The sequence below is a fragment of the Pseudorca crassidens genome, chromosome 10 (assembly GCF_039906515.1).
Source record: "Pseudorca crassidens isolate mPseCra1 chromosome 10, mPseCra1.hap1, whole genome shotgun sequence".
NCBI classification, from domain to species: Eukaryota; Metazoa; Chordata; class Mammalia; order Artiodactyla; family Delphinidae; genus Pseudorca; species Pseudorca crassidens.
This window is the reverse complement of record NC_090305.1, coordinates 105451446-105477078: the sequence shown is the minus strand read 5'-3', so window position 1 is coordinate 105477078 and position 25633 is coordinate 105451446. Positions and strand designations below refer to the sequence as shown.

Below are 25633 nucleotides of genomic sequence, written 5' to 3'. Positions count from 1 at the left end.
ACTTAAATATCTAGATCCCACCTAGAGAGGTCATGCTTGAATCTATGAGATTTCTAAACCTCATAGGTTCAGGACTACCCTGGTGGTGCAGTGGTTAAGAACCCGCCTGCCAATGTAGGGGACACGGATTCGATCCCTGGTCCGGAAAGATCCCACATGCTGCGGAGCAGCTAAGCCCATGCGTCGCAACTACTGAGCCTGCTCTCTGGAGCCCGCCAGCCATGACTGCTGAGGCTGCACGCCACAACTACTGAAGCCCACGTGCCTAGAGCCCATGCTCCGCAACAAGAGAAGCCACCGCAATGAGAAGTCCGCTCACTGCAACAAAGAGTAGCCCCTGCTCACCCAACTAGAGAAAGCCCCCGCGCATCAACGAAGACCCAATGCAGCCAAAAAATAAATAAATAAATTTATTTTTTAAAAAAACCTCATAGGTTCAAATAATAAGATTACAAATGACTAAATAATGTAACAAAGGTGGAACTGCCCAGCAGAGTGTGGCACGTAATAATCTCACAATAAATTCTCACTGAATTTTTATGTGCAAACTATGAAATACTATGTAAATGAGGTGATTATTATCGTAGCATGCGTGGGTTGATAAAATGACAGTCCCTGATGGAATGGGGCTGGTCAACCTGGAAGAGAGAAGAAAGTGGCCGTGGTCAACTCAGGAAATCCCTAGGAAACTAGATGTGGATTTGAAGTGTCCAAAAGGAAGAAAGGAGGAAGCACAGAAAAGATCGAATTCACCACTCACTTCAGTTTGGTCCAGAGCTGGCTTTGAATTCTGTGCCACTCAAAGCAGACTTCATTTTGGATAAATCTTCAGCACCAGTAACTTTTAGAGTCAGTTGTAGTCCCCAGAGAACTTTTATTGCATTAAATGAGGAAACCAACCCCTAAATAAAGGGAAAAATTACTACCAATCATTCTTCAAATGCAAGAGAAATACTATGATTGCTTATTCATGTGTCCAAAATATTTTCTTTACTTGTAATAAATCAGTGTAGAAAAAAAATTTCTTTTTTTTAAATTAATTAATTATTTTTGTCTTTGTTGGGTCTTCATTGCTGTGTGCAGGCTTTCTCTAGTTGCGGCGAGCAGGGGCTACTCTTTGTTGCGGTGCACAGGCTTCTCATTGTCGTGGCTTCTCTTGTTGCGGAGCACAGGCTCCAGGTGTGCAGGCTTCAGTAGTTGCAGCACGTGGGCTCAGTAGTTGTGGCTCACGTGCTCTAGAGTTCAGGCTCAGTAGTTGTGGCGAGCAGGCTTAGTTGCTCCGCGGCATGTGGGATCTTCTGGGACCAGGGCTCGAACCCGTGTCCCCTGCATTGGCAGGCAGATTCTTAACCACTGCGTCACCGGGGAAGCCCTAGAAAAAGAATTTCATGACATGTGTCAGGCTAACAGAAATTGATCTTAATCACAGTTTACCTTGGTAAAACAGTGTGGAATTTGCAAAGCATTTTCATATATTATAACTATTTGGCCTTCACCACAGGCCTTTGAATATCCAAAGCTTCTTTTCTTTAATATCTATTTGGTATAACACTTCATAGGTATAGATTTCATGCTCCTCGAAATCCTATTACCTGCCTTTATGTTTTTGCTATGGGTTGAGGGGAGATTATAAGAAACTTTGTGTATCAGTTTCTCCATTGGCAATTTGGGGAACCGCAATGTGCATAAAAGATAATCAAGATAATTTTGGTGAGTGAATGTTTTATAAGGTAATCTATCGAAATGCAAACTGAATTTGGAATTGTAACTCAGTTCTACAGACCATTGCACTGTGGGTGCTGCCCCCCAGCCGGGACTTCGGTGCTGATGGGAAAGATAACTCTCTGAGCTCAGAAGGACAGTGCAGGCTCTGCCAGCTCATACAATCTGCAGCTTTCTGGCCAGGATTGCAGGAGCGCGGCTTCTGCATCTGCCAAGGCAGAAAGAACAAGAGGCTGAGCAGATGAGAGTCAGGAAAGAAGAGGCCTCCCTGTTACCTGAGGTTGCACTGGCTTGGGCTTGTCCAGAAGCTATTTCCCCCGTCAAAGTCACTTGGAGAGCACTGACCATACCAGAATAATCAGCATTCTCGGTGGCTGGCTGGAGGGTGAGTCAGGATCCTAAATTCTGGCTGCAGTGCTGGGGAAAATGGCAGCATCGTGAAGAAAGTACGTCATGAAGTCAGCAGCTTCTGAGGGTCGAAATGCTGAGAAGCATGGGTTTGTGATGCAATAACGCGTCTGAATTCGTCCTCTGAATGAGGCAAAGGGTTTGTTAAAAGCAAACGTAAGGATGCCTGGCATTTGCCCTGCAGCAGGCAGAGGCTTTGATGCTGTCTGGCTGGCATCCTGCATGCCACCATTAAAACATATAGTTGGCATATAACAGAGGCAAAGGTGGTTCTACAGAGCGTTGGGGAGAGGGCAGCCGTCTCCGCAAACGCAGTGTGGGCAGCCTGAATGAAACCCCTCTGTCCCTTCATCCAAATGCAAGTTTCAGAAATTCTGTATCAATTCCAACTCTTTACATCACTTTGAGAAACAGTTATCACTAAACCGTCAATAAGCCCAACATCGTATAACTGACAAAGGATTGGTGTCCAGAACATATAAAGAACTCTTTCAAGTCAGTAGGAAAATGGTAAACAACAAAATAGAAAAAATGAGCAACTCAGCCTTTCTCACAAGAGGAAACTTGAATGGCCTACAAATGTATGAAGTATGTTCAACCTCACTGTGATGTGGGAAAAAGACAAGATACCGGGTGGAAACATGTGCACACAAAAACCTTTACACAAATGTTCACAGCAGCTTTATTTGTAATGCTTGAAGATTATGTAACCAGGTAGGGCAGGTGGTCTCTGGAGAAAGAGAACCAGGCATGGCTTTCTTGACATAAGAGAAGCCATTTTGGGTCTAAGCCATGTTGGTATCGAAGCCTGGCCACAGTGCTTGCCCTTGAACAGGTCTCAGTAATTAAGGATCTTAAGGGAAGTGAGGGAATGCAAGAATAAAGGAAAAGCAGTCAAGAAACAATAGTTCAGCAATAAAATAGAGTCCTAGTTCTTCCTCAAGAGTTATACATAACATACATGTCTTTGAGTTCTGCAGGAACTCAACGTTGCAGCCGTTCAGTCTCTTGAGCGCAGAGGTGGATGCACAGACCTGTGCATGAGACACACTTGTATAGAACTAAACAACACACACACAGAGTACTAGTAAAATTGAGGACGGCTGAACAGAATCAGTGGGCAGTATCGACTTCAATATCCTGATTGTGACATTGTATTATGCAAGATGTTACTATTGGGGGAAGTCGGGTAAAGAGTACATCTGATCTCTCTGTATTATTTCTTTCAACTACACATGAATCTACAGTTATCTCAATAGAAGCAAACAAACAAGAGAGACCCCATGTTTCACCCATCAGATAGGCAAAAATTAAATCATCTCACAGTATAAAATGTTGGCAAAGATTTGAGAAACATGGCACCCTTAGCCACTGCAGCTGGGAGTATACTTTGGTATGGCCACTTTGAGAGTCACATGGCAGGCAACCAGTGAAACATAAAATACAGCCTGTTCACTGCCAGCACCTCTCCTCTGGGTTTGTATACCGTAGAGAAACTCTCCCACATGTGCCTGAGGAGACCTGTACACAGGAGTGCTTATTACAACATTATATAATAGCAAAAGAGTGGAAATAACATAAATACCCTCCATTAGGGAAATGGATATGGAAATGGATAAATAAAATATAGTATATCTATAATACACAGCAGTAAAAAATAATGAACTAGAAAAGAATACAGATATATGTGTGTATATACATTTATATGGATAGACAGATCTCAGAAACATAATACCAAATTAAAAAAGCAAGATAGGGGCCCCGGTCTGGAAGGATCCCACATGCCGTGGAGCGGCTGGGCCCGTGAGCCATGGCCGCTGAGCCTGCGCGTCCGGAGCCTGTGCTCCGCAACGGGAGAAGCCGCAACAGTGAGAGGCCCGCGTACCGCAAAAAAAAAAAAAAAAAAAAGCAAGATAAAGATTGATATTTATTCATTCAGCAACTATTTGAGTGCCTTTCATGTATAGGGAGCCATTCTAGGAGGTGGAAGTATAGCAGAAAACAGACAAAGCAAGACAAAGTCCCTGCCTTGCAGCTTTTAGGTTCTTGTAAGGGAACACAAACAAGTAAGCAGATAGATATGATACTATGTATGTATTGTTTGATATATATAAACCATATATAAAAATTATATAAACCTATATTTATATAATTAAATTATTCATATTATAGATTATATATAAATTTTATATGATTTATACATATGGTAATAATATAAGTTATAGAATATATAATACAATATAATATTATAAATTTTACATATTTATAAAAATTTTATATTTAAATAGTCTGCCCAAATTTATACATTTAATGTATACATACATTTATTTATGTAATATAAAAAATGGACCAGAAGGATATATACCATTTGCATGATATTGGGAGGAAGAGAAAGAAGTGGGACTTGGGGTGGGGTTGGTTAAAGGGAACATTAGCTGTAACTGTAATATTTAATTACCTAAAAGCCATTCTTCAGCCAGGTATAAATTCAGACATTCTCTTTTGTAGTTATAATACATAATTGGAGGACATTTTCATAGTCCTTATGAAAATGTAGAGTCTAAAAGTTTATGTTTCTTAAATTGAAGTCTGAGTATATTTCTCAAGATTGAGAAATTGATTATTGATTCATCCTTGCCAAACTCATAAGTTACTAATTTATAAACTAGAATGGCCATTTGTGTAAATTTCCACAGAAAAGGGCTGGAGACACAATGAAGAAATGTATAGTATTAGATTTGGGCCCTCCTTTTCTTACCTCCTCTGCAGTTAACTGGACTAATCAGGGCACAAGCACAGCTAACAGCCCTTATGACATGTGGGTGGCACCTGTTTTCATATTAAAAACATCAGTTTTTTTTCACATTAAAAAAATGTATTGAAGTATAGTTGATTTATAATGTGTTAATTTCTACTGTACAGAAAAGTGTTTCTGTTGTGTATATGTGTGTGCGTGTGTGTGTGTATATATATATATATATATATACACACACACACACATTCTTTTCCATTATAGTTTATCACAGGATATTGAATATAGTTTCCTGTGCTGTATAGGAGGACCTTGTTCTTTATCGATTCTATCTATACCAGTTTGCTGCTAATCCCAAACTCCCAATGCATCCCTCCCCCTTGGCAACCACAAGTCTATTCTCTATGTGAGTCTATTTCTGTTTCGTACATAAGTTCATTTGTGTCATATTTTAGATTCCACATATAAATGATATCATATGGTATTTCTTTCTCTTTCTGACTTACTTCACGTATATGATAATCTCTAGGTCCAGTCATGTTGCTGCAAATGGCATTATTTCTTTCTTTTTTATGGCTGAAGAAACATCAGTTCTTTTTAGCACTTGCAGGAACTCTGTGCAACTCTATAGGTCTTCTTTAAATTTAAATTTAAAATGAAACTAAAATGAGACTAAATACTATGAGATTAGACTAAATGTCCTTCTAGGTTTTAGATCCTAATTCACCCAATTATATAATAGTTCTTTTAAAATTTAATCTTTAAAAATCAATTACATTATGTTTATAGATTATGAGAGCTACATGATCCAATTTTACACTGTATAATGCTCTCTCAAAACACAACGTAAGTCATCTTGTAAAATACTCTTTGGGAACAATTTAAACACACCATTATCTTGCTATTCACTACTATTTCAAAGTTTAAATAAAGTAGATGCTTGACATGAAATTACTTTAAAACATATATATATATATTTATTTATTTGGCTGCACTGGGTCTTAGTTGCAACACGAGGGATCTTCATTGCGGCATGCGGGCTGTTAGTTGTGGCATGCGGGATCTTTTAGTTGCGGCATGTAGGATCTAATTCCCTGACCAGGGATCGAACCCGGGCCCCCTGCATTAGGAGCACGGAGTCTTAACCACTGGACCACCAGGGAAGTCCTGAAAGTACTTTTTTAAAATGAATGCATCTACTTTTCTATTAATAAAAAAAAGATGGGTGGTTTTATTTTGAAACTTTTAAACTATTTGCAGATAAAGTTTTTCTTTTACCAGTTAGTTTGCAGAAGTAGAGATAGTTTCAACATAAGGTCACAGAGGAGGAAGCCAACCAATGGAAAGCTCACTAAATGATTAGTCAGTGTTTCATACTTTCCTTGTCATCAGCTATCCTTCCCCACTCTGTCACTTTAAGGAGTCAATGGGAAATTGCAGGATTCAGTCTCAGTAACTACTGGGAGGCTGGAAGCTTTGTGTGAAGCACTTCAGCCGCCCTTGTTTGAAGACTGCCCAGTCATTTATTTACTGTCTGACCTTGGGCAGATTACTTAAATTCTCTGGACCTATTTCCCCATAGGGATAATAAAAGTACTTATCTCATAGGGGTTTTGTGAAAACTTACAAAGAGGTTATAAACAATGCCTGGTGTATAGTAAGCACTCAGTAGATAATGATAATAACAATAATGATGGATAATACTTTATAGTAATTACTTTATGCCAGGCACTGTAACAAGAACTCTCTCTATATTACCTATTAGCTATTTTTTTTTAAGGGAATTCCTTTATTTTTATTATTTATTTATTTAGTTTTGGCTGTGTTGGGTCTTCGTTTCTGTGCAAGGGCTTTCTCTAGTCGCGGCAAGCAGGGCCCACTCTTCATCACAGTGCACAGGCCTCTCACTACCGCACCGCTCTTATTGCGGAGCACAGGCTCCAGATGCACAGGCTCAGTAGTTGTGGCTCACGGGCCTAGTTGCTCCGCGGCATGTGGGATCTTCCCAGACCAGGGCTTGAACCCGTGTCCCCTGCATTGGCAGGCAGATTCTCAACCACTGTGCCACCAGGGAAGCCCACCTATTAGCTATTATTAGTACTGTATAACTGCTTCCTATTTCAGGATTTAGCTTAGTAAGCTGTTTCTGCTTTAGAAGCCGACATGAGAGGTGGAAACAATTTATCCTCCTTAACCTTAGTTGCATACTTTCCAAGCAAAGTCAGAGACTATTTCCCTGTTGGCATGGAAGGGTTTAGAAGGCTATACACAGTATCATCTCCATTTAACAGCACGATCTAAGGCCTGTGCTGGACAGTCAGGCCTTTTAGGCAGAAATTAGGAGTCGGCAGATATTGCTGCTCAACTGGCACTCATTTGAAAGAATCCTGAATCATGCTGAATCACAGCATTTTAGCTGGTCCTTTGAGGACACTGAATACTTCTTTTGGCCCGTGTCATCCTGCAAGATCTTCAAGGGCATGGTCTGTGTCTTGACTCACCTTTGTAACCCCTGCAATGCTGCGCACAATACCCTGGGTTAGACTGAACATTGGAGGGCAGGAGAGGATAAAATACATCTCCAGGGGAGGGAAACATAATAGGAGCCTCTTCCTTCAAGTACACTTGGCAGCTTATCTTTTGAGTGGGGTGGCCTTTTCCCTTTATTTTCAAACATCGCTAGTGAAACAGGTGTACCGAGGCACATATCCACGCAACACGAGTCACTGTAGTTCAGCTCCATCCCAGACCTTCTCTGGGTCAGTCAGAATGCCTCATGACCAGACTGGCTCTATTAATAATAGTCATTACGGAAAGCTGGACGCCAGGTCGAGAGTAGTCATTGCGGAAAGCTGGACGCCAGGTAGAGAAAAGCCATTAGCTGTTCCTCCCAGAGCCAAACAGCAAAGACCGCATTATGTTTCCATTCCTCTACTTAAGTCTTTTAAACCTATAGAAGAACATTATGTCTAATATCTTTATTTCACACCCACCTTATTTTATTATTATTTTTTTATTTTTATTTTTTTGCGGTATGCAGGCCTCTCACTGCTGTGGCCTCTCCCATTGCGGAGCACAGGCTCTGGACGCACAGGCTCAGCGGCCATGGCTCACGGGCCCAGCTGCTCCGCGGCATGTGGGATCTTCCTGGACTGGGGCACGAACCCGTGTCCCCTGCATCGGCAGGTGGACTCTCAACCACTGCGCCACCAGGGAAGCCCCACCCACCTTTTTTTTTTAAAGTGTTTTTTTAAATATTAGGAACATTCAGTCCCTGCGTCTATAATGAATAGCAGATATTTTATGTAGCACTGTGGTTGGAATGGTAAACAAAAATCAAGTCAGAAAATATTAATTTATGGTTCCTACGACAATTTTAATTCATCCTCCTGGTGTGGCGTGGAGGCACCCAGGCTGGACTTCCTACATAGACTCTTGTGTTGCACTGACTCACTGTTAGGGCTTAGGAAATCACTAGTTGTGTCTGCAATTACCACACTACGCCTTACCTCAAGATATTATAAAGATTCAGCAGTTAGGGAGGGGAAGTCCATGAAGCTGTATAAGCTTCTTGGTAATAAAACTATGTAAGCACAAAGTACCATTTTATTATTGGTCACTCTCGTGTTGTAACTTAATGCATAAAGTGCCAGGCAACTCAGTCTTATTGGAAATGGGGACTTTTCATACTTAATTTTAAAATATTTTTACTTTAAATTGCCTTGATTAACAACAGTTAAAAAAAAATCATTGGCCCTTAAAATAGTCCATCCACTCTGATAATTGCTACCCTCTCTTGAGCACTACGTTGAACACAATCTGCTAAATGCTTTACAATAATTAAGTGATTTGAGTCAGGTTTAACCCTGACTCTCAGCATCTGAGCTCTTAACCACTCTGCTATACTACCTCCTCACAACATGATTTAAGAAGCCATACAGCCTTGCGACTAGGATTCAAATGAGGTGAAACCGGGGGCAAATGAATAGCTCAAGTCTACACAGCCACCTGCGGAACTAACGCTGCAAACAAGGTCTGATCACCCCAGTTTTAACATCTTAATAACAAAAGATAGGAGCGCTTACTTTCCAAGTGTAAGTCATTAAAAGAATGAAAAATACACTCCTGGCATGCATCAGCCAACATGGGCCGCAGACTAACCTCAAGAGCACGCCAAGTTTAGTATGAGACTGAAGTGATTTTAGGGCCTTTTAGGGCTCAAGAGACTGGGGACTCTTACTTTTTTTTTAATTTTATGTTTTTAATAAAGGCCATTCCCAAATGGGACACAAAATTCTGTAACTCCTGAGTTTACCACTGAATAGTTTGACTTTACTTCTCCATGACAGAATATCTATGCTATATATACAATGTCTTTTGGAGAAAATCTAAAGGCTTTTCGGGACCGTGACAGCCCAGGCCGGGTGGCCCTCCTGTCGCAGGGAACGTCACTCATCACATGCTCCTCCGGTGACAAGGGTGTTGGGACCGAGGTCGCGGGCCGTCCTTCCACCCCCGCCCGCTCCCCAGTGAGGGACTTTTATTTGAAAGGGGGTGTTATCAGTCCTGCAAGTGGGAGCTGCGAGGCCTCCGGGGCTCTGCCTGGGCCGCAGAAAAACCCAAACGAATCTCAGGCCCACGCAGCCACGGCCACCTGCGTGACTGGGCAGTCCGACTTCCCCAAACCGAGAGGCCCCGGAAGTGGGGCCGGGCTCCTACAGGGTCCGCGGGCACACGCTTTCCGGAGCCCGCCACCGGGAGGAGTCCTCCCGGCCCCACGCGCACCACAGCCGCCTCCCTGAGACCCCATCTCGGCGCCCCTCGGCGCTGCTGCCAGAACGGTCGCTGAGCCAGGATGCCGACATCCCCGATCCAGAGAAGCCGGCTCTCGGGGCGGGAAGGCCTCACGCGGGGCACGGCGGGAAGGGCCGCGCGCTCAGGGGAAGAGCCCCGCCCGACGCGGCGCGTCGGGCGGGGCGGCCCTCCCCACAGGCGGCCCTAATTGGACGGCCGAGCCCCGCGCGCTGATTGGCTGCGTGGGCGAGGCGGAGGAGAGCCGTGCGCAACGGCGTGTGTGGGGCCGTGTGCAGACCCGCGTGTGGCGCAGGCGAGGACCCTGAAAATAAACAGCCGCTGCCTCGCGAGCCGCCTTCTCGGCCTGCGTCCGAGTCTCCGCCGCTGCGGGCCCCTCCGACGCCGAAGGTGAGGCCGCGAGCATGCCGGGGGCCGCGGTGCGGGGGCCGCGGGCGAAGGGTCGGGAGCAGGGAGGCGGCGATGGCGGCCGCACTCCGGCCTGCGCCGCTGCTGCGTCAGGCGGGAAACGGGCCGCCACCGCCCGGCCCCGGACTGCGCCCCGCGGCCGGCCGCCCTCCCGCCCTGCCTGCCGCCCGGGACGCGGGGCCGCCGCAATCGGGCCGCCGGTCCCAGGCCGCAGCCTCGCCGCGGACGAGGCCGCGCGTCCTTGGGGCCGAGGCGGGGGCTCCGGGGTCGCGGAACGTAGGGCGGGGGTGGATTTGGCGGGAACGTGCGAGGAGGGGGCCGTGTGTGGGGGAGGGCCCTGGAGCAGCGGGGGGCACGGGGGCTGGGCCTGGCGCGGGCCGTGTGCCAGGGGCTGTGTGGGCTTAGCTGGGGCCTTGGAGAAGTCCTCCGTTTAGGGTGGGGGGACACCCCGCCGGAAGGCCCGTGTGGCTTCGGGACTCGCTCTGCCTACTTCCCGATAGCTTCTCGCTTCTTGAATTTTTATCGTCATTGACATGCTAAGTTACTTGTTTTACGGTGCAGTTCGGGAAGGGGCAGATAAGGCCCAATTTTCTTGAGTCAACACTAATTTAAGTTACGGAGGCTTTTGAAAAACCCCGTTATCAGAAAAAAGCATGAATTTGTCAAACTTCCAAAATCATGGCAGCAGTAGTAACCTTTGCATCATCTCTTGGACAGGTGAAACGAATACAGTTTAATCTAAAAACGAGGCGAGAAAATTAATTAGCCAACCTCCATTTGGATTTTCCAAACGTGAAAACCTATTTTAGAATGGCATAATGGCCCACATTTGGGTTTGGGTGTTGATTTTATTATGGGTAAAGCTTGTGCTTGTTGCCACATGCTAACCACATGGCCGCAGCCACAGGGCACTTCCAAAGGAAGTGACTACATCTGGTTTTAGGGGTCTTAGGAAAAGAAAACATTGCTCAGTTTTCATCTGTGACTTCAGATAGTGTGTTTCAGGCATTATTCAGAAGGATCCACAGAAAGGGTAGGGTAAAGAAGCCAAGAGTCGGGATTAGTTTTTTTTTCTTTTCAGGAGGATTAATTTACGTTCTCATCTTGTACCCCCAAATGACAAGCTTTTAAAAACAGGTTTTTCCCTTTTTCCTATTGTTTGACGCAGTTTGGGGAGAGAAACATAACCAGTTAATTTCTGCATCAGTGAATTAACCTTAATTTAAATTAAGAACTTTGTTATTCGTTTGCTCAAGCCCTATAAGTTGAGTGTAAGGTTTTGAGGTTCTAAAGAGATGGGTGAAAAGAAGTTCCTACCTCTTAGGCTTTTTTTTTCCCCTCTGCAAAGCAGTTATTTTCAAATGCTTCTTAAAAATTACTGTGATGGAGGCTTAATCAAACACCTACAAAGTGCCTCGTACGTAGTTTCACGCTGTTTTTAGTTTGTTGAGCCTGATTCTTGTCTACAAGGAGCTCTCTGTACTGGAATATAAAAGGAATAATTTATTAGGTTCCCAAGGGCTGAATTAAGGACTTAAAATTTTTCCAAATCGCACCTCTTGGCAACAGTATTTGAAAAAAGCTAACAGTATATATTTATGTACTTATCTAATATGTCACAGATAAATTGGGTACGTTTTTCTCAGCAACCAAAGGTCCACATTCCTTTTCATATTGATAAGCTAGGTATTTCATACGTGCAGTCTCTTTAAAATATTTTGAGCCAAATCAGTGGAAAACTTAAGGGGCATTTATTACACTTGTATTTGAACATCTGGAACAGGCCGAATGCTATCTTTTTTAAGGTATTATAAGTGAGTTTTGTAATACAGTTTTGTGATTGGATTCTTTTTACCTTTCTTAAAACCTAATTGAAGTCTGTGGTACCTAAATGGAGGCTTAAGATGGGTACTTAAAGGCAGTAGAACCACAGTTTGACTAATTGGAATGATTGGTCTGTTGTCTAAATGCTTGACCACAAGAGAGATTTTGCTTTTTTTTTTTTCTTCCCCTTGCAGGAGTGAGAGTTTCTTTTAAGAATTGCTGGCTTCTTTCCTCTTCCTAGCCTTCTGACAGTAAGTGGAGAGCAGAAGACTGATGCCAAGGCATCCTGGCCTGCTCTGTGGAGAACACTCTTTCTGTACTGTCTCATTTAATAGAACTCTTATTCTGGCAGTGTCAGATGCTGCTGCAGTAAGGGCATGCTGTTGAGAGGTTCACAGTAAAGTGTACACCATTTTCATGTTGTAAAAAACTGCTGGAATAATAAAATGGAGCTTGTGGCTACCAGCATTCACGTTGTGAGTGGATGGGCTGTGTTAATCAGGACAGAGTGCAGTATGGTGGTCACCTGGAGTTGCTCCATAATTGCAGATGAGGGTGTTAACTAGTGAAGTCAGGTTGCCAGTCTTTGGTCTGTGGTGACACTCCTAAGTTCTGCCTCAGGAAAAAGGTTAAAATCTAAAGGGGCTTTAAATTCATTCATGGGTGTGGATTTTTAGAAACGTATCGATTCTAGTTTTATTTTGACTTCTCGAAATTGGTGTGCTTTTCTGATAGCATTTTCATGTACAGTATCACTTAAACCTAACAAAAGCCTCTGCAGAGGACTTCGAGCCAACTGTTGAAATCCTGACTCTAGAACTTTCTGAATCGCTTCTCGGCCTTTTGGCTAAGATCAAGTGTAGAACTTTCTGTAGGGCTAGCCAAAAAGTTCTAGAAATAAGATGTTATGGGAAAACCCGAGCGAACTTTGTGGCCAACCCAGTAGTTGTATAGCTTTGGGAAGTCATTTGGTCTCAGATCCTCAGTTTCTTTATTGTAAAATGGGGACAAGAATACATGACTAGCAAGGTTGTAGGAATTACAGATAATGTGTTTATCAATCCTTGACTTACAGTAGGTATTCAGCTACTGATTAAAACCCTTCAGAGCAGGCAGAAATGGGTGTGAGTAGCATTGCTCCCAGGACTGTACTCTGTTCTACAGTATTCTGGCCAGAACGCAGGTAGTGCACAGTATAACTTGCTTCCTTCCATTCTATCTGTGGTTTATCTTTACTTCAACAGTTGGAAGTGTTTCAGTACCATGTTGGAACTCTGAACCAACTTATTAGGGTGTAAAAATGGGTGAGTGCATTCAAGGGGCAGAAGCTCCACTGTGGTCTCAGTGCAGTTTAGGTCAACGTGGATGAGTCGGGTAACCCTGAGTTTGGGGAAGGTGACTGGAGACACAGCAAATGTGAGTCGATGTGGCTGTGTTAGGAAAACAATCCAACCCGATCCTTATCAACTGCTTTATGGCACGCGCCTTGCCTGTTGCTACTTATTTTAAATGTATTTATAGAGTCATGGTCTCTTAGTCGTCGGAACGCGTTGTTAGTCTTGACCGTATGCCGTTAAGTTTTAAGTAGTTTACTGGCTTTGTTCTTAGTGTCAAAAATATGGCAGAATCACATTCACGAAGACATTTGTATTACCATTTGCGTTTTGGTACCAATTCCAGGATTTAAGCCTTAAAGCCTAGACGAGTGCAGTATCTGTAAAAAAGAGGCCTCATAGCTTGGCTTACACGGCCTCACAAGTGCGTCTTTGCAAACCGTATCTTGACTGCCTTACTCCTCCTGCTTCCTGGCATGCCTTGTGCTCCTACCACATCTCTACATGTGATTTATGTCAGTGAAAATTCAATACACAGCAATCGAAATGGAAACAGATCCTGATTTCTGTTGTTGAAAATGTGAAGTCATTAGGAATTCACCCTTTTTCTTGTCTTACCTCTAATCCATTCCCCTCAGGAAGTAGATTTTATGAGATGGGAAGCTTGAGTATAAGCAGAGTTGGGCCCATTTCAAGCCTGCTGTGTAGGTTGGTTTTGTTTGTTTGTTTGTTTTGGCTGTGTTGTGCGGCTTGCAGGATGGATGCCCAGAATCCTAACCACTAGGCCGCCAGGGAATTCCCTGAACTGAGTGCTCATCTATCTGTCTACAATCCAACTTAACTGGGAGAAGAGTGGAAAGGCAGGAATAAATGTGAGCAGTGTACATATATCCATACGTTTTTTAAAATTGAGCACCTGTTAAGCACAAGGCACCTGGTAGTAATCTCGTTACAGATCAGTTTTATCTTCAAGACAGGAGAGGGGTCAGGTGTCTTGAGGTAACGCAGCAAGTGGTTAAGCTCGGTTAAGTGGTTAGTCCTATAGTCCCCAAGTCTTTTTATACTGTGTGAGGATACATGGGTGTAGATACAGAAATGATTTTTAGCAGCAAAAGGAAGAAAAATATGCTCTCCTACTGCCTGGCAACAGTGAAAATACGGTATTTGTTTTTTAAATTCGTATATATGTTTTGTAGCATTCCATAAAATGTTGCTGAGACTCTGGATGGCAAATTAGGGGTCCTGGCTCAGTTGCTGATTTTAGTGACCAGGAGTAAAAATTTCTCAGTTACATGTGGGGATTTTACTAGACAATCTGAAATACATACTGAATTTAGAGTGATTGTACTCAATCCTTATTGAGTATGTAGTTGAAAATACATCGTTAACTTTTTTTTTTTTTTTTTTTTTGGGGGGGGCGATGCTACACGGCTTGTGAGATCTTAGTTCGAACCCGGGCCCCGGCAGTGAAAGCGCTGAGTCCTAACCACTGGACCGCCAGGGAATTCTCAGCATCACTACTTTAAATTAATGGTGCAGCACCTCTTGTGATAGCAAGAATTCAGGTGTTTTATTGTCAGTACTTTCTGGATTGCATCGGGTCTGTACCAGAAGCACAATTGGTTTCATTCAGCAAATGACTATTGGTGCCCCCCCCCCAAAAAAAAAACCAACAACAACAACCCAGCGGTTAAAAATACTGTTATACTGCTACTAAAAGGATAATTGTATGGGGTATTATGATTCAAAGGTGAATTACTTGGTGTCTGCTCTGAAGGAATATGATAAAAAGCAAAATGGTAGTGCAGAGTGCCCTGGGTCTTACTAGGGATTAAGGATAGCTCCAGGCTGGGTGGTGTGGTCAGGTTCTTTTATAGAGTTGGCCCTGGAAGGCTGCAAAAGGTTGTGACAAGCGGGAGAGGCGGGGGCAGGGCAGGGCAGTGCTGCACACTCGCAGCCAAGAGCAGTGGGAGTCAGGGAGCCATGATAGGTTTGCAGCTTTGTCTTACCGCCTCTAATTTTCCTAAGGAATAATAGCGTGCCATTCTCTAAAGACCTTAGAACTAAGGACATTTGTATGTAAGATGAGTACCAGGATCAGTAGTGTGCCTTAAAAACATAGTGGGAATCAGTTGGGTTAATGTTACTAAAGAGCTCTCTGTCATAAAGGAGTAAATGTAGACCAGCTGATTGAGGTCGGCTTGGCCAAAGAGAGAAACAGTTCATGGAAAATCCACACTTAGCTTATCAGTTCTTGAGTAGCTAAATTTTTTAAACTAATATTTGTAGGCTAAAAGTAAACGTAAAATTTTAACTGCTGTCTTTATTCAATACACTGACAAACATCTGATGATTCATTGTAACATATTTCCTTTGTACTTTACCATTATGAAACAAGAGGTCCTTTTAAAGCAGCAGTCTAAAAGGGAGGTTGCCCGGAGCTATCATTTCTTTATCTTTGACAATGCATATTGAATATTGGGTTGTCATATTTCTAAAAGATAAGTATCTTATTGAAATAAAAAAATTATAAAATACTCAGAACTTGTCAAATTGCCTGGATTACCTTGTGAAAGGAAGTGATCGTTTGTGCAAAGAACTCCTTGGGACCAAGAGTTAATGTGCTCAAATTGGTCCCGAGTAAACAGAAGATGCAAAATGAAAATGGGGTTGAGGGGAGGATGACATACCGTAAGCTGCATTTTTCTGTGATCATTTTATGTGCCATTCGTTTTTTAATCATGAGTCTTCTCTCTGGTGGAAACCAGCCCTCCACATAACGTAGAATGCCAGCACCCGTATAAGAAGGCAAATGTAATTTTGCAAGAATACGTTTTTAATCTTCGCTGACTGGTTTCATCTGGCTAGAAATGTGCATTATGCATTCAGGCACTTCCCCTACCCCCTTTTGATAATAAGTTTATATGGCAAGTGGCAAGAGTTGGTAGAAAGATTCCTCTGAAGATTTATCCTGGCTCTGATTGCAGAGAGTTGGGATAGGTAATGAGTTCTTTTCAATATTTGATGATGGAGACTTGAAACTTGAGCATAATTTTTAGTCACTAGATTTCTCTACAACGTGTTTTAAAAACTTTGTTTACCATTGTTTGACACTGGAATTAAGGGTAAAACTGTTTAGCTATGGAAGTGTGGAAATGTAAAGGTTACATGGTTTTTAACTAGTTTGTTTTTTAAAGTCCACTTTACTGGGACTTTGTCCTGCAACATTCCATTCTGTTCTATTCCATTCCATTCTATTCTATTCTAGAAATAGCCCGTGCTTATTTTTAGGTTGTTACATAAGAAGTATAAAATGCATTTGCTTTAGTTGGAGTTTTGCTTTTATTTTGAAACAATACCCAATAAAGGAGTCTACTATGAAATTCCAAGTAACCTTGTTTTAAATGTAAAATTACAGAAAAATTTGGAAATGGGAGAATAGAAGAGGGAAAAAATGGTCCCAGTGTTACTGGCATTTTACTTTGGTGTTCCTCTTTGTCTTTTTTCTAATATTTTTAACATACCCTGCCATCTAGAGACAAAATTGCCTGCATTTCTTCTAACGTGTCTGCTCTAAATACTGAATCACCACGTAGTGCTGCAGTTTAATTAGGCACTGTGTTAGGTGCTAAGGGCGCACAGGAGAATGTTTCTTCGTCCACTCCCAGAATCCATACTACAGCTCCACTGGGTTATTCCAATTTTATAACCAGTAAATGACTTCCAGTTGCCCACAGTAAAGTTTACTGGCTTGTAACCATGAAAATGTCCATTAAGTTGGACCTGGAATGAGGTATTACTAATTATTTCTAATAATGGATATTCATGGATACTAACCCTGTAAGTCCCGTCATCTCATTAATAATTGGATTAACATGTATGCATAATCTTAATGATTGTAAAGATCACAAGTTTTATGAAAATATATGTTTTCAATGTGTTTTTCACTTTTAATATATTTCATAATAGATATATAATGCCTACATATATAGTTATGTGATTGTTTTTCTAACCAATATTTTGGTTAGAAAAAATATATTTTTTTTCTTCAGAATAATTATCCAGAAATACACTAAACGGGGAATAAAAGCTAAAAGTAATTTCAAGTGGTTTAATGTTGTCATTTTTAATGTTTTGAAGATCTGGCTGCAGCCATGAGCAGTAATGAATGCTTCAAGTGTGGACGATCTGGCCACTGGGCCCGAGAATGCCCCACTGGTGGGGGCCGTGGTCGTGGAATGAGAAGCCGTGGCAGAGGTGGTTTTACCTCGGATAGAGGTATTTTTGTCGAATAAAAAATTTCGAAGTACTTCAGTATTCGTAAGTATCAAGACTGGTCTAATTAGCCAAATTCTTTTTGTTTCTGCCCAAAATAGGTTTCCAGTTTGTTTCCTCATCGCTTCCAGACATCTGTTACCGCTGTGGTGAGTCTGGTCACCTTGCCAAGGATTGTGATCTGCAGGAGGATGGTAAGCATTTAACACTTCCTCTCCGTGCGAGCACGCTCTACTGCGTTGGAAGACATTTTCCACCTCTGAGGGTGTGTGCTGTGGGTTTGACATGTAGCGGCGTCTGTAAGGTTTTATAGTCTTGGTCTGCTTCTTTTCCTTATTGTTGAAGCCTGCTATAACTGCGGCCGGGGAGGTCACATTGCCAAGGACTGCAAGGAGCCCAAGCGGGAGCGAGAGCAGTGCTGCTACAACTGCGGCAAACCCGGCCACCTGGCCCGCGACTGTGACCACGCAGACGAGCAGAAGTGCTATTCTTGCGGAGAGTTCGGACACATTCAGAAAGACTGCACCAAAGTGAAGTGCTATAGGTGAGTTGCTGGCGTGCTGCTGGCGGAGAGCTCATTGCAGGGGCTCCTGGAGAGTGAGTTGGCTGTAAATGGGAGGGCCTTGGCGGTAGTACATTCCCTGAGGTGGCTGCGACCGTAGGAGAGGTTTCCGGCTTGCGTAGCCCAACTGTCTGCCTTGGGCAGTGTCCTACCGTGATGCCTGGTGGATTATAGCAGCTGGGCGGCACGCAGCACAACTTTGGAATTTTTAATGGTCTCAAAATAAGAATGTTGGGACTTCGCTGACGGTCCAGTGGTCAGGACTCCGTGCGTGCCTCCACTTCAGGGGCATGGGTCTGGTCCCTGGTCAGGGAACTAAGATTCCACCTACTGTGCAGGGTGGGCCCCCCCCCACCAAAAAAAAAAGTTCTGTTATAATAATTTGGGGTTTTCGGACACTTTGTAGAAAACCGTGTAATTCATGCACACAGATCTTTTGTCGTGAAACCAGAAGACTCTGCCTGTCTGTGACATATAATAATATGTACACGTGAAAGTGTAAAATTTTATATAAGTTTTGATATGTATATAACAAATCTTAGGGGTTAATTTGTGTGAAAGTATAAAACATTGGCCAGTGTTTTGGTTGTGGTGTTGGTTGGACTCTTATGGCAAAGGTTTTGGTTTTATGCCTTAGGCTGCACAATTGGGTAGCTTCGCTATCAAATTCCTCCTTTTTGGTCTTAGTTTAGGGGATAAGACGACCTACTGTCCTGAAAACAAAACTGTACTGGTTTATTGTTGCTTTTTGTTCTGCAGCAACTATTGCTTTAGTCCAGTTGGGCATTTTCTGAGCGCTATTATGAAGTTGTTCTACTTTGCTTTCTTTAGGTGTGGCGAGACTGGTCATGTAGCCATCAACTGCAGCAAGACGAGTGAAGTCAACTGTTACCGCTGTGGCGAGTCAGGGCACCTTGCACGGGAGTGCACGATCGAGGCCACGGCTTAATTACTGTCCTCTGTCGCCCCTCCTTTTCTGATTGAATCCTCTTCACTGGCCAAAGGTTGGCAGATAGAGGCTACTCCCAGGCCAGTGAGCTTTACTTGCCGTGTAAAAGGAGGAAAGGGTGGAAAAAAACCGACTTCCTGCATTTAACTACAAAAAAAAGTTTATGTTTAGTTTGGTAGAGGTGTTACGTATAATGCTTTGTTAAAGAACCCCCTTTCCGCGCCACTGGTGAATAGGGATTGATGAATGGGAAGAGTTGAGTCAGACCAGTAAGCCCATTCTGGGTTTCTCGAATATGTTCCCATGTAGGAGGTAAAAACCAATCCTGGAAGTGTCCATGAGCTCTTCCATAAATAACTTTAATTTTAGCGTAATGACTGCCTTGGATTGTCTGACCTCAGTAGCTGTTAAATAACATCAAGTAACATCTGTATCAGGCCCTACATAGGACATACAGTTGACTGGGAGTAAACAAAATAAAAACCAAACATGCGTGTTAACGGCTGTGCGAGAAAACTTGGGATAAAAGCCTGAACAGGAACAACTTCCCCGCAGCGTTGATGCTGGGTAAACAGATGGCGATGGCAAAGGTGTAGAACACATTTTTTCAAAGACTAAATCTAAAACCCAGAGTAAACATCTATGCTCAGAGCTAGCGTAATTTGGAGCTATTCAGGAATTGCAGAGAAATGCATTTTCACAGAAATCAAGATGTTATTTTTGTATACTATATCACTTAGACAACTGTGTTTCATTTGCTGTAATCAGTTTTTAAAAGTCAGATGGAAAAAGCAACTGAAGTCCTAGAAAATAGAAATGTAATTTTAAACTATCCAATAAAGCTGGAGGAGGAAGGGGAGTTTGACTAAAGTTCTTTCTGTTTGTTTCAGATTTTCATTAATGTATATAGTGCAAAATGCCATATTAAACAGGGGAATGTGGAGGACTGAAAGCTCACAGTTTGGACTTTTCTTTTTGTACTAAGTCATGTCTTCAGTAATGAAAAATAGCTGTTACAAGGAAGCACAGGCTTCAGATACTTTGGGGTCAGTTGTTTTGCAGGGATATAGAAAATTTAATTCGTTCTAATCCATTCATTATAATGATGGCCTTTAGCTCTGTGTTCATTCTGAACAGTTCTAATACCATTGCTGTTTTAGCATTTCATATTTTTCCTGGGCTTTACGGGGATCTGAAATGTTGGATTCCTTCTTTTTTTCCTAGGGTCTGAGCTAGAGTTGAGATGGACCTTCGAAGTTACCTGGTTTAATAAACTCACTTTATAGGTGAGTTACTAGAAGCTTAACTTGCTTGAAGGGTGCCTAGAGCCGGGAACTTGAAGTAAGCTTCCTACCCTATGCCCTCTATACTTTTTTGTCATCCCCCCACCCCACCCCACCCCAAACTACATACAGTTAGTGGCACATGCTTCCCCAGGTTAGTTCATTTGTTCCTCCTTCACACCGCCATGTGATTTCACCTTGGATGTATCGTGCATTTTTCACCCTCCATGTAAAGTCTGGTCAGTTTGTGTTGGTGTATCACTGCAGTGTTAAGATTTGGTGTTTCAGCTGTGCTGTGCTAATTCCAGCTTGGTCAAATTAATAGTCCAGAGTAGGCAAGAAAATGAAATCACGACATGGGTTCATTTCCTTTTGAGTACAGGCTGACTTTCTGTTTGAATTTTTTTTAGTTTCTAGCACAAGCATGAGACAGCGTAAGGGAAGCCCTGTTTTCAAAGACATCACTGTTACATGTAATTAAATTCAGGGTTGGGGGCCAGTGCACATGAGGTTATTTTCCCCCAATGTTTCCAACCTCAAGTGGGAAACATAAAACAGCAAACGAGATATTTAAAACTGCTTTGTTCCAACGTAGCACGCTACGTTTGTAGTACCTAGCAGTTGCCTTTTGTTCGAGACCCTTTGATGCACATAATTAAGGACCTATTTGAAACAGACCACAAAGTGTGCTTTCATAAGGTAGCATTTCTTTGCATTGACCTTGATGACTGAACAAGTCCAGTGAGAAAATGTATTTTACAGGGATATTGAGCTAATTGCTAGGAGCCAATGAGCACTTTGTGTAGGCTTTTAAGTGCTGTCAGACTTGGTTTTAAGGCTACTTTGTGGTTTTTTTAATGCTTCTTTAGATATCTTTTTAACTCTTTATTTTTTGGCTGCATTGGGTCTTGGTTGCTGCGTGCGGGCTTTTCTCTAGTTCTGGCGAGAGCGGGGTCTGCTGTTCGTTGCGGTGCGTGTGGTTCTCATTGCAGTGGCTTCTCTTGTTGAGCACGGGTTCTAGGCCTGTGGGCTTCAGTAGTTGCAGCAGACAGGTTCAGTCATTGGGGCACACAGGCCCTAGAGTGCACAGGCTTCAGTAGTTGTGGCGAGCGGGCTTAGTTGCTTTGCGGCATGCAGGGATCTTCCCGGACCAGGGCTCGAACCCGTGTCCCATGCATTGGCAGGCAGATTCTTAACCACTGTGCCACCAGGGAAGTCCTTAAGGCTACTTCTTAAAAACAGTTTTCAGATAGTAACGTTGCCTTGATACATGAATGGTTTTGTCAAAAGTGAGGCTTGTTTGGAGGTAGCATCTTTCATCTGTTAGCGTTTGCCTCCCTTTTGCGTAGTTGTAGAATAGCTATTTCTCCTCAACTTCTTGAAGCTTCTTGATCAGGGACTTCAGTGAGTGGACCAGGAGGAGCTCTTGCCTACAAGCCTGTTTTGAAGGGTTTTGTAAGTAGTATTTAGAATAACCAGTACAGCGAACACTTACGTGTCCCCACCCCTAGATTTAACAGCAAACAGTTATCCAGAGGTGTTTGTGAGTAAGTAGTAGGTGTGACTGTTTTGGCATGCATCTTGTGGGAACTAGGATGTCCTCTCTCAGCATCACGATACCACTGTCATGCTTAAGAAATTTGACATTATTTCCCTAGTATCATCTGATCCCTAATACAACTGTTGAGATAGCCCCAGTTGTATCAAAAAAGCCTTGCATAGCCAGTTTTCCCAAACCAGGATCCAGTCAGGGTTTGTAAGTTGCATTTGGTTGGTACGTTTCCTCAGTCTCTCCTAACAGTTACCAACTTTTCCCGCCTCATAAGCTTGATTTTTTTTTTTTTTTTTTGAAACTGGCACGATTTTCTTGAGTGTCCTATGTTTACTAATTGATTTTCTTTGGTGTCATTTCACTGGTTTATATCCCCTTTATTTCCTGGTCTACAGGCTTGATGATTAGGGTCAGCTTGAACTTGTGTTGGCGAGAATGTCTTCAAAGTGTGTAATGTTGTATTACATCAGTTTTACTCTTGATACAGAACTTGATCATTTAAGGCAGCCTCTTTTTTTTTGCTTTGTAGTGGTGTGCATTTCTCTTGAATAGGAATATCTTGGTCTTCATTATCCATTCACTTGATGATTTTAGCATTTATTGTCCCCCGTGCAGATATTGATTTGAGTTCATAAACTTGTTACGCAGTTGGGAGAAATGGAGAATTTGCTCCCTGGTTCAGCAAAACCGGGTGGTACTGAGTGATACAGTGCCCTTCATGGTTTTGAGGTTCCCCGTAAATACTGAATATTACCCATTAAGGAAAAGTTGATTTTCTTAATAGAAATAGTCAAATTTCTGTTGAGGTTGTAGAGAAAAGAGTGCCCTGAAGGATTTTGTCTGGGAAGATTGTGGCTGTTGAGCTTCGGTTATTTTGATTATTTTATATGTTAAATTATTCATGGAATAGTCTGTCCTTAGCATGTAGCAGTTCCAGGGTCAGGAGGTCAGGTTCCTGGCTTCTAATCATGGCAGTGAGACATTGTCCCCCAGGAGATCAAGTCCACCTAGCTGCAGGTGGCTAGCTCATTTAATTCTCTATTCCATCTAATTTAGATACACATAGCAAAGAAAGCCACACTGTTAATAGTTTTTAGCTGTGACGAACCACAGAGCCTGCATCTTACTGCTTATCTAGCAAAACAAGTTTTAGAAATGCTAATTTTACTGGTCGGTGCATTCTTGCTTTGACACTTTAAAAGCAACTGAGAAGGGCTTCGTGGTGGCGCAGTGGTTGAGAGTTTGCCTGCCGATGCAGGGGACACGGGTTCGTGCCCCGGTCCGGGAAGATCCCACATGCCGCGGAGCGGCTAGGCCCGTGAGCCATGGCCACTGAGCCTGCGCGTCCGGAGCCTGTGCTCCGCAACGGAAGAGGCCACAACAGTGAGAGGCCCGCATACCACAAAAAAAAGAAAAAGCAACTGAGAAGATTCTTCCCTTTCCCTGCCGTAGATAAGTCAGGAATTCCAGTCCTCCCCGCAGAACCTGTATGCTGTGTTGCAGTGAAAGGCCACAGTGATGGAATGAAGTTAGTGACTTGGTAACATCCGAGGCCCCTGTGCATAGTGTTTTGTGTTTTCAGGAGTCCAGTGCAGAACAAAAAACTGCACGTTTACCTTTGATTAGTAGCACAGGGCTTTGGGGTGGTTTACTCTTCCAGAAAACATTCAGAATATGCTGTCTGTTACAAGTACATTTGTAACCTTGTCTACTCTAAGTGTTGGAAGCAAAATCTTGAGAATTTTGGGCTGTCAAAGAAGTTTTCAGCACATATTTGTCTTTTATCATCTGTCTCTTATTCCCTGTTTTGGGATGTGTTTGCCTTAATATGAATTAGTACTGGTTGCAACAGTCTTAAGTTAAACTTCATAATTTTTTAAAAATTTTTGTTTATCTTTCTATTTACTTATTTATGGTTGCATTGGGTTTTCTTTGCTGCACGTGGGCTTTCTCTAGCTGTGGTGAGCGGGGGCTACTCTTCGTTGCAGTGTGCGGGCTTCTCATTGCAGTGGCTTCTCTTGTTGTGGAGCACGGGCTCTACACGCGCGGGCTTCAGTAGTTGTGGCTCGCGGGCTCTAGAGCACAGGCTCAGTAGTTGTAGCTCACAGGCTTAGTTGCTCCGCGGCATGTGGGATCTTCACAGACCAGGGCTTGAACCCGTGTCTCCTTCATTAGCAGAAGAATTCTTAATCACTGCACCACCAGGAAAGTCCCTTAACTCCATAATTTTAAAACTGGAAGAAAGTGTGAGTTCTCCAAAAGATTCTGACTACATTGTTTTTGTACTGGACTCTGATATGTAATAAGCATTAGGCATTCCATTTGCTGTATGTGACCTGAAGTATTACGGGCTGCATCTCTGACCTTTTAAGTGCGTGCCATGCAGAGCATGTAACTGCTAAAGCCGTTTAAAAGCGTCAGTCCTAACAGCAGTTTTATGGAGTAGGTGTTAAGGAACTTCTTTACTAGAATTATGAGATGTTGGCACTTGGCTTGAATTTCTCAGAGTGGGTCCTGAGCAGTATTTTATAAGCTTCCCGGTGATTCTAGGGTGCCGCTGGATTGACAGCTACCGGGATAAGGAAGCAACGTCATGGCCTCAGTGTCACGGTTGGAATTTGAGAACAGCTCAGTCCAGAGCTGATGCTGTAAATTACAGTGGTTTATGTACATGTAATTATCCTTTCTGCTTGCCATAGAACTGAAAGAGCATTCATTAAACATAACTGCTTCCTGTCTATCCATTTCCACCTCCACTACAAACCTTGGCAAGGAGTTTAACTACTTGTAATCTCTTAGTAAAGGTTTTGGTAGCAAGTTGTGGTGTCAAACCTGTCTCCTGAGCTAACTGATACGTATGTGATGGCAAGGATGGTCATAGCAGTGTCTTCAAAATCATAAACGTCTTTTTCACACTTCCATTTCTACTCTTACACTTGAAAAAATTCCTAAGTGGGCCTGAGGCGACCACAAGGCAGCTGCACTGAGTAGTGTGCCTGCGCTTCTGTCCGTCCGGGCTCCCCGTTTTCATCATTGCATTTTCCATGGAAGACACTTCGCAACATGATGTGAACCATGGCCTGGAACCTGACTACTCTTGTCTTCCCCAGAGGACATGACTACGTCACCAAGCTTGGGCAAAGATAATTTGGTGGCAGAGGTAATGAATTCAGTGACTTCTCAGTAGGACTTCCCCCAGTTCACTGAGATGGACTTCTTTCATAAGCACGGCTACCTGCGCTTGTAGTCGTCCTCCCTCGAGCCTTTTCCTTCCCACGGTAGCCATCCACTTCCATCAGGTTCAGTTTACATGTTACTAGTTGCAGTTAGCTTGCCCTCTTGTGCCCCCTGTCGTGGTAGTCATTGGAGCGAGGTTATTGCATTCAGGGCCTCCACTTAAGGTGGATGCATGTGGGGAGGAGTGGGGAGCAGTTCCCCAAAAGGAGAAGGGGGAACTTGTGTCATTCGACCTACATTTATGCTTCCTGGTCAGGCCACAGAGATTCATGCATTAGGCACATTTTCTCAGTACTTGGTGCTTAGGTGATGTTCCTACCATTTATGAGGCTGCCTTATTTGATCATTGGAGCTTTGGGGAGCCTTCGAACCAAGAACTGATTAGACCTGGATGAATGTTTCAAGGTCAGGAGAAGATTTCTGGCTGATGTAGAGGGATGGGCATTTCTTTCATTGCCTCCAGGTGGTATTTTTAATTTGGGAAAGTGAAACCGTGCAAATGATATGGTCTGTTT

The 25633-nt window shown here is 43.1% G+C and overlaps 1 protein-coding gene and 1 non-coding gene across 11 annotated transcripts in view; one reads left to right on the top strand and one right to left on the bottom strand.

Moving 5' to 3' along the window:
• The window catches only part of CNBP (CCHC-type zinc finger nucleic acid binding protein), a 49184-nt gene extending 29186 nt beyond the window's left edge, over positions 1 to 19998 (top strand). For 2 of the 10 annotated variants that reach the window (XM_067755645.1, XM_067755643.1), the window contains exons 2-5: positions 17401 to 17517; positions 17637 to 17729; positions 17878 to 18079; positions 18929 to 19998. In XM_067755645.1, the coding sequence (XP_067611746.1) occupies positions 17415 to 17517; positions 17637 to 17729; positions 17878 to 18079; positions 18929 to 19046 (516 nt within the window). In that variant the 5' untranslated portion in view covers positions 17401 to 17414 and the 3' untranslated portion in view covers positions 19047 to 19998. Of the gene's footprint in view, positions 1 to 9925; positions 10085 to 12120; positions 12178 to 17400; positions 17539 to 17636; positions 17730 to 17877; positions 18080 to 18928 lie in introns of those variants that run through there. The other 8 variants (XM_067755638.1, XM_067755640.1, XM_067755644.1 and 5 more) reach the window with 7 other exon arrangements.
• Positions 5973 to 6045, bottom strand: TRNAR-CCU (transfer RNA arginine (anticodon CCU)). Its single transcript has one exon. It is a non-coding gene; the product is annotated as a tRNA-Arg (tRNA).
• Positions 19999 to 25633: the final 5635 nt, after the last annotated feature.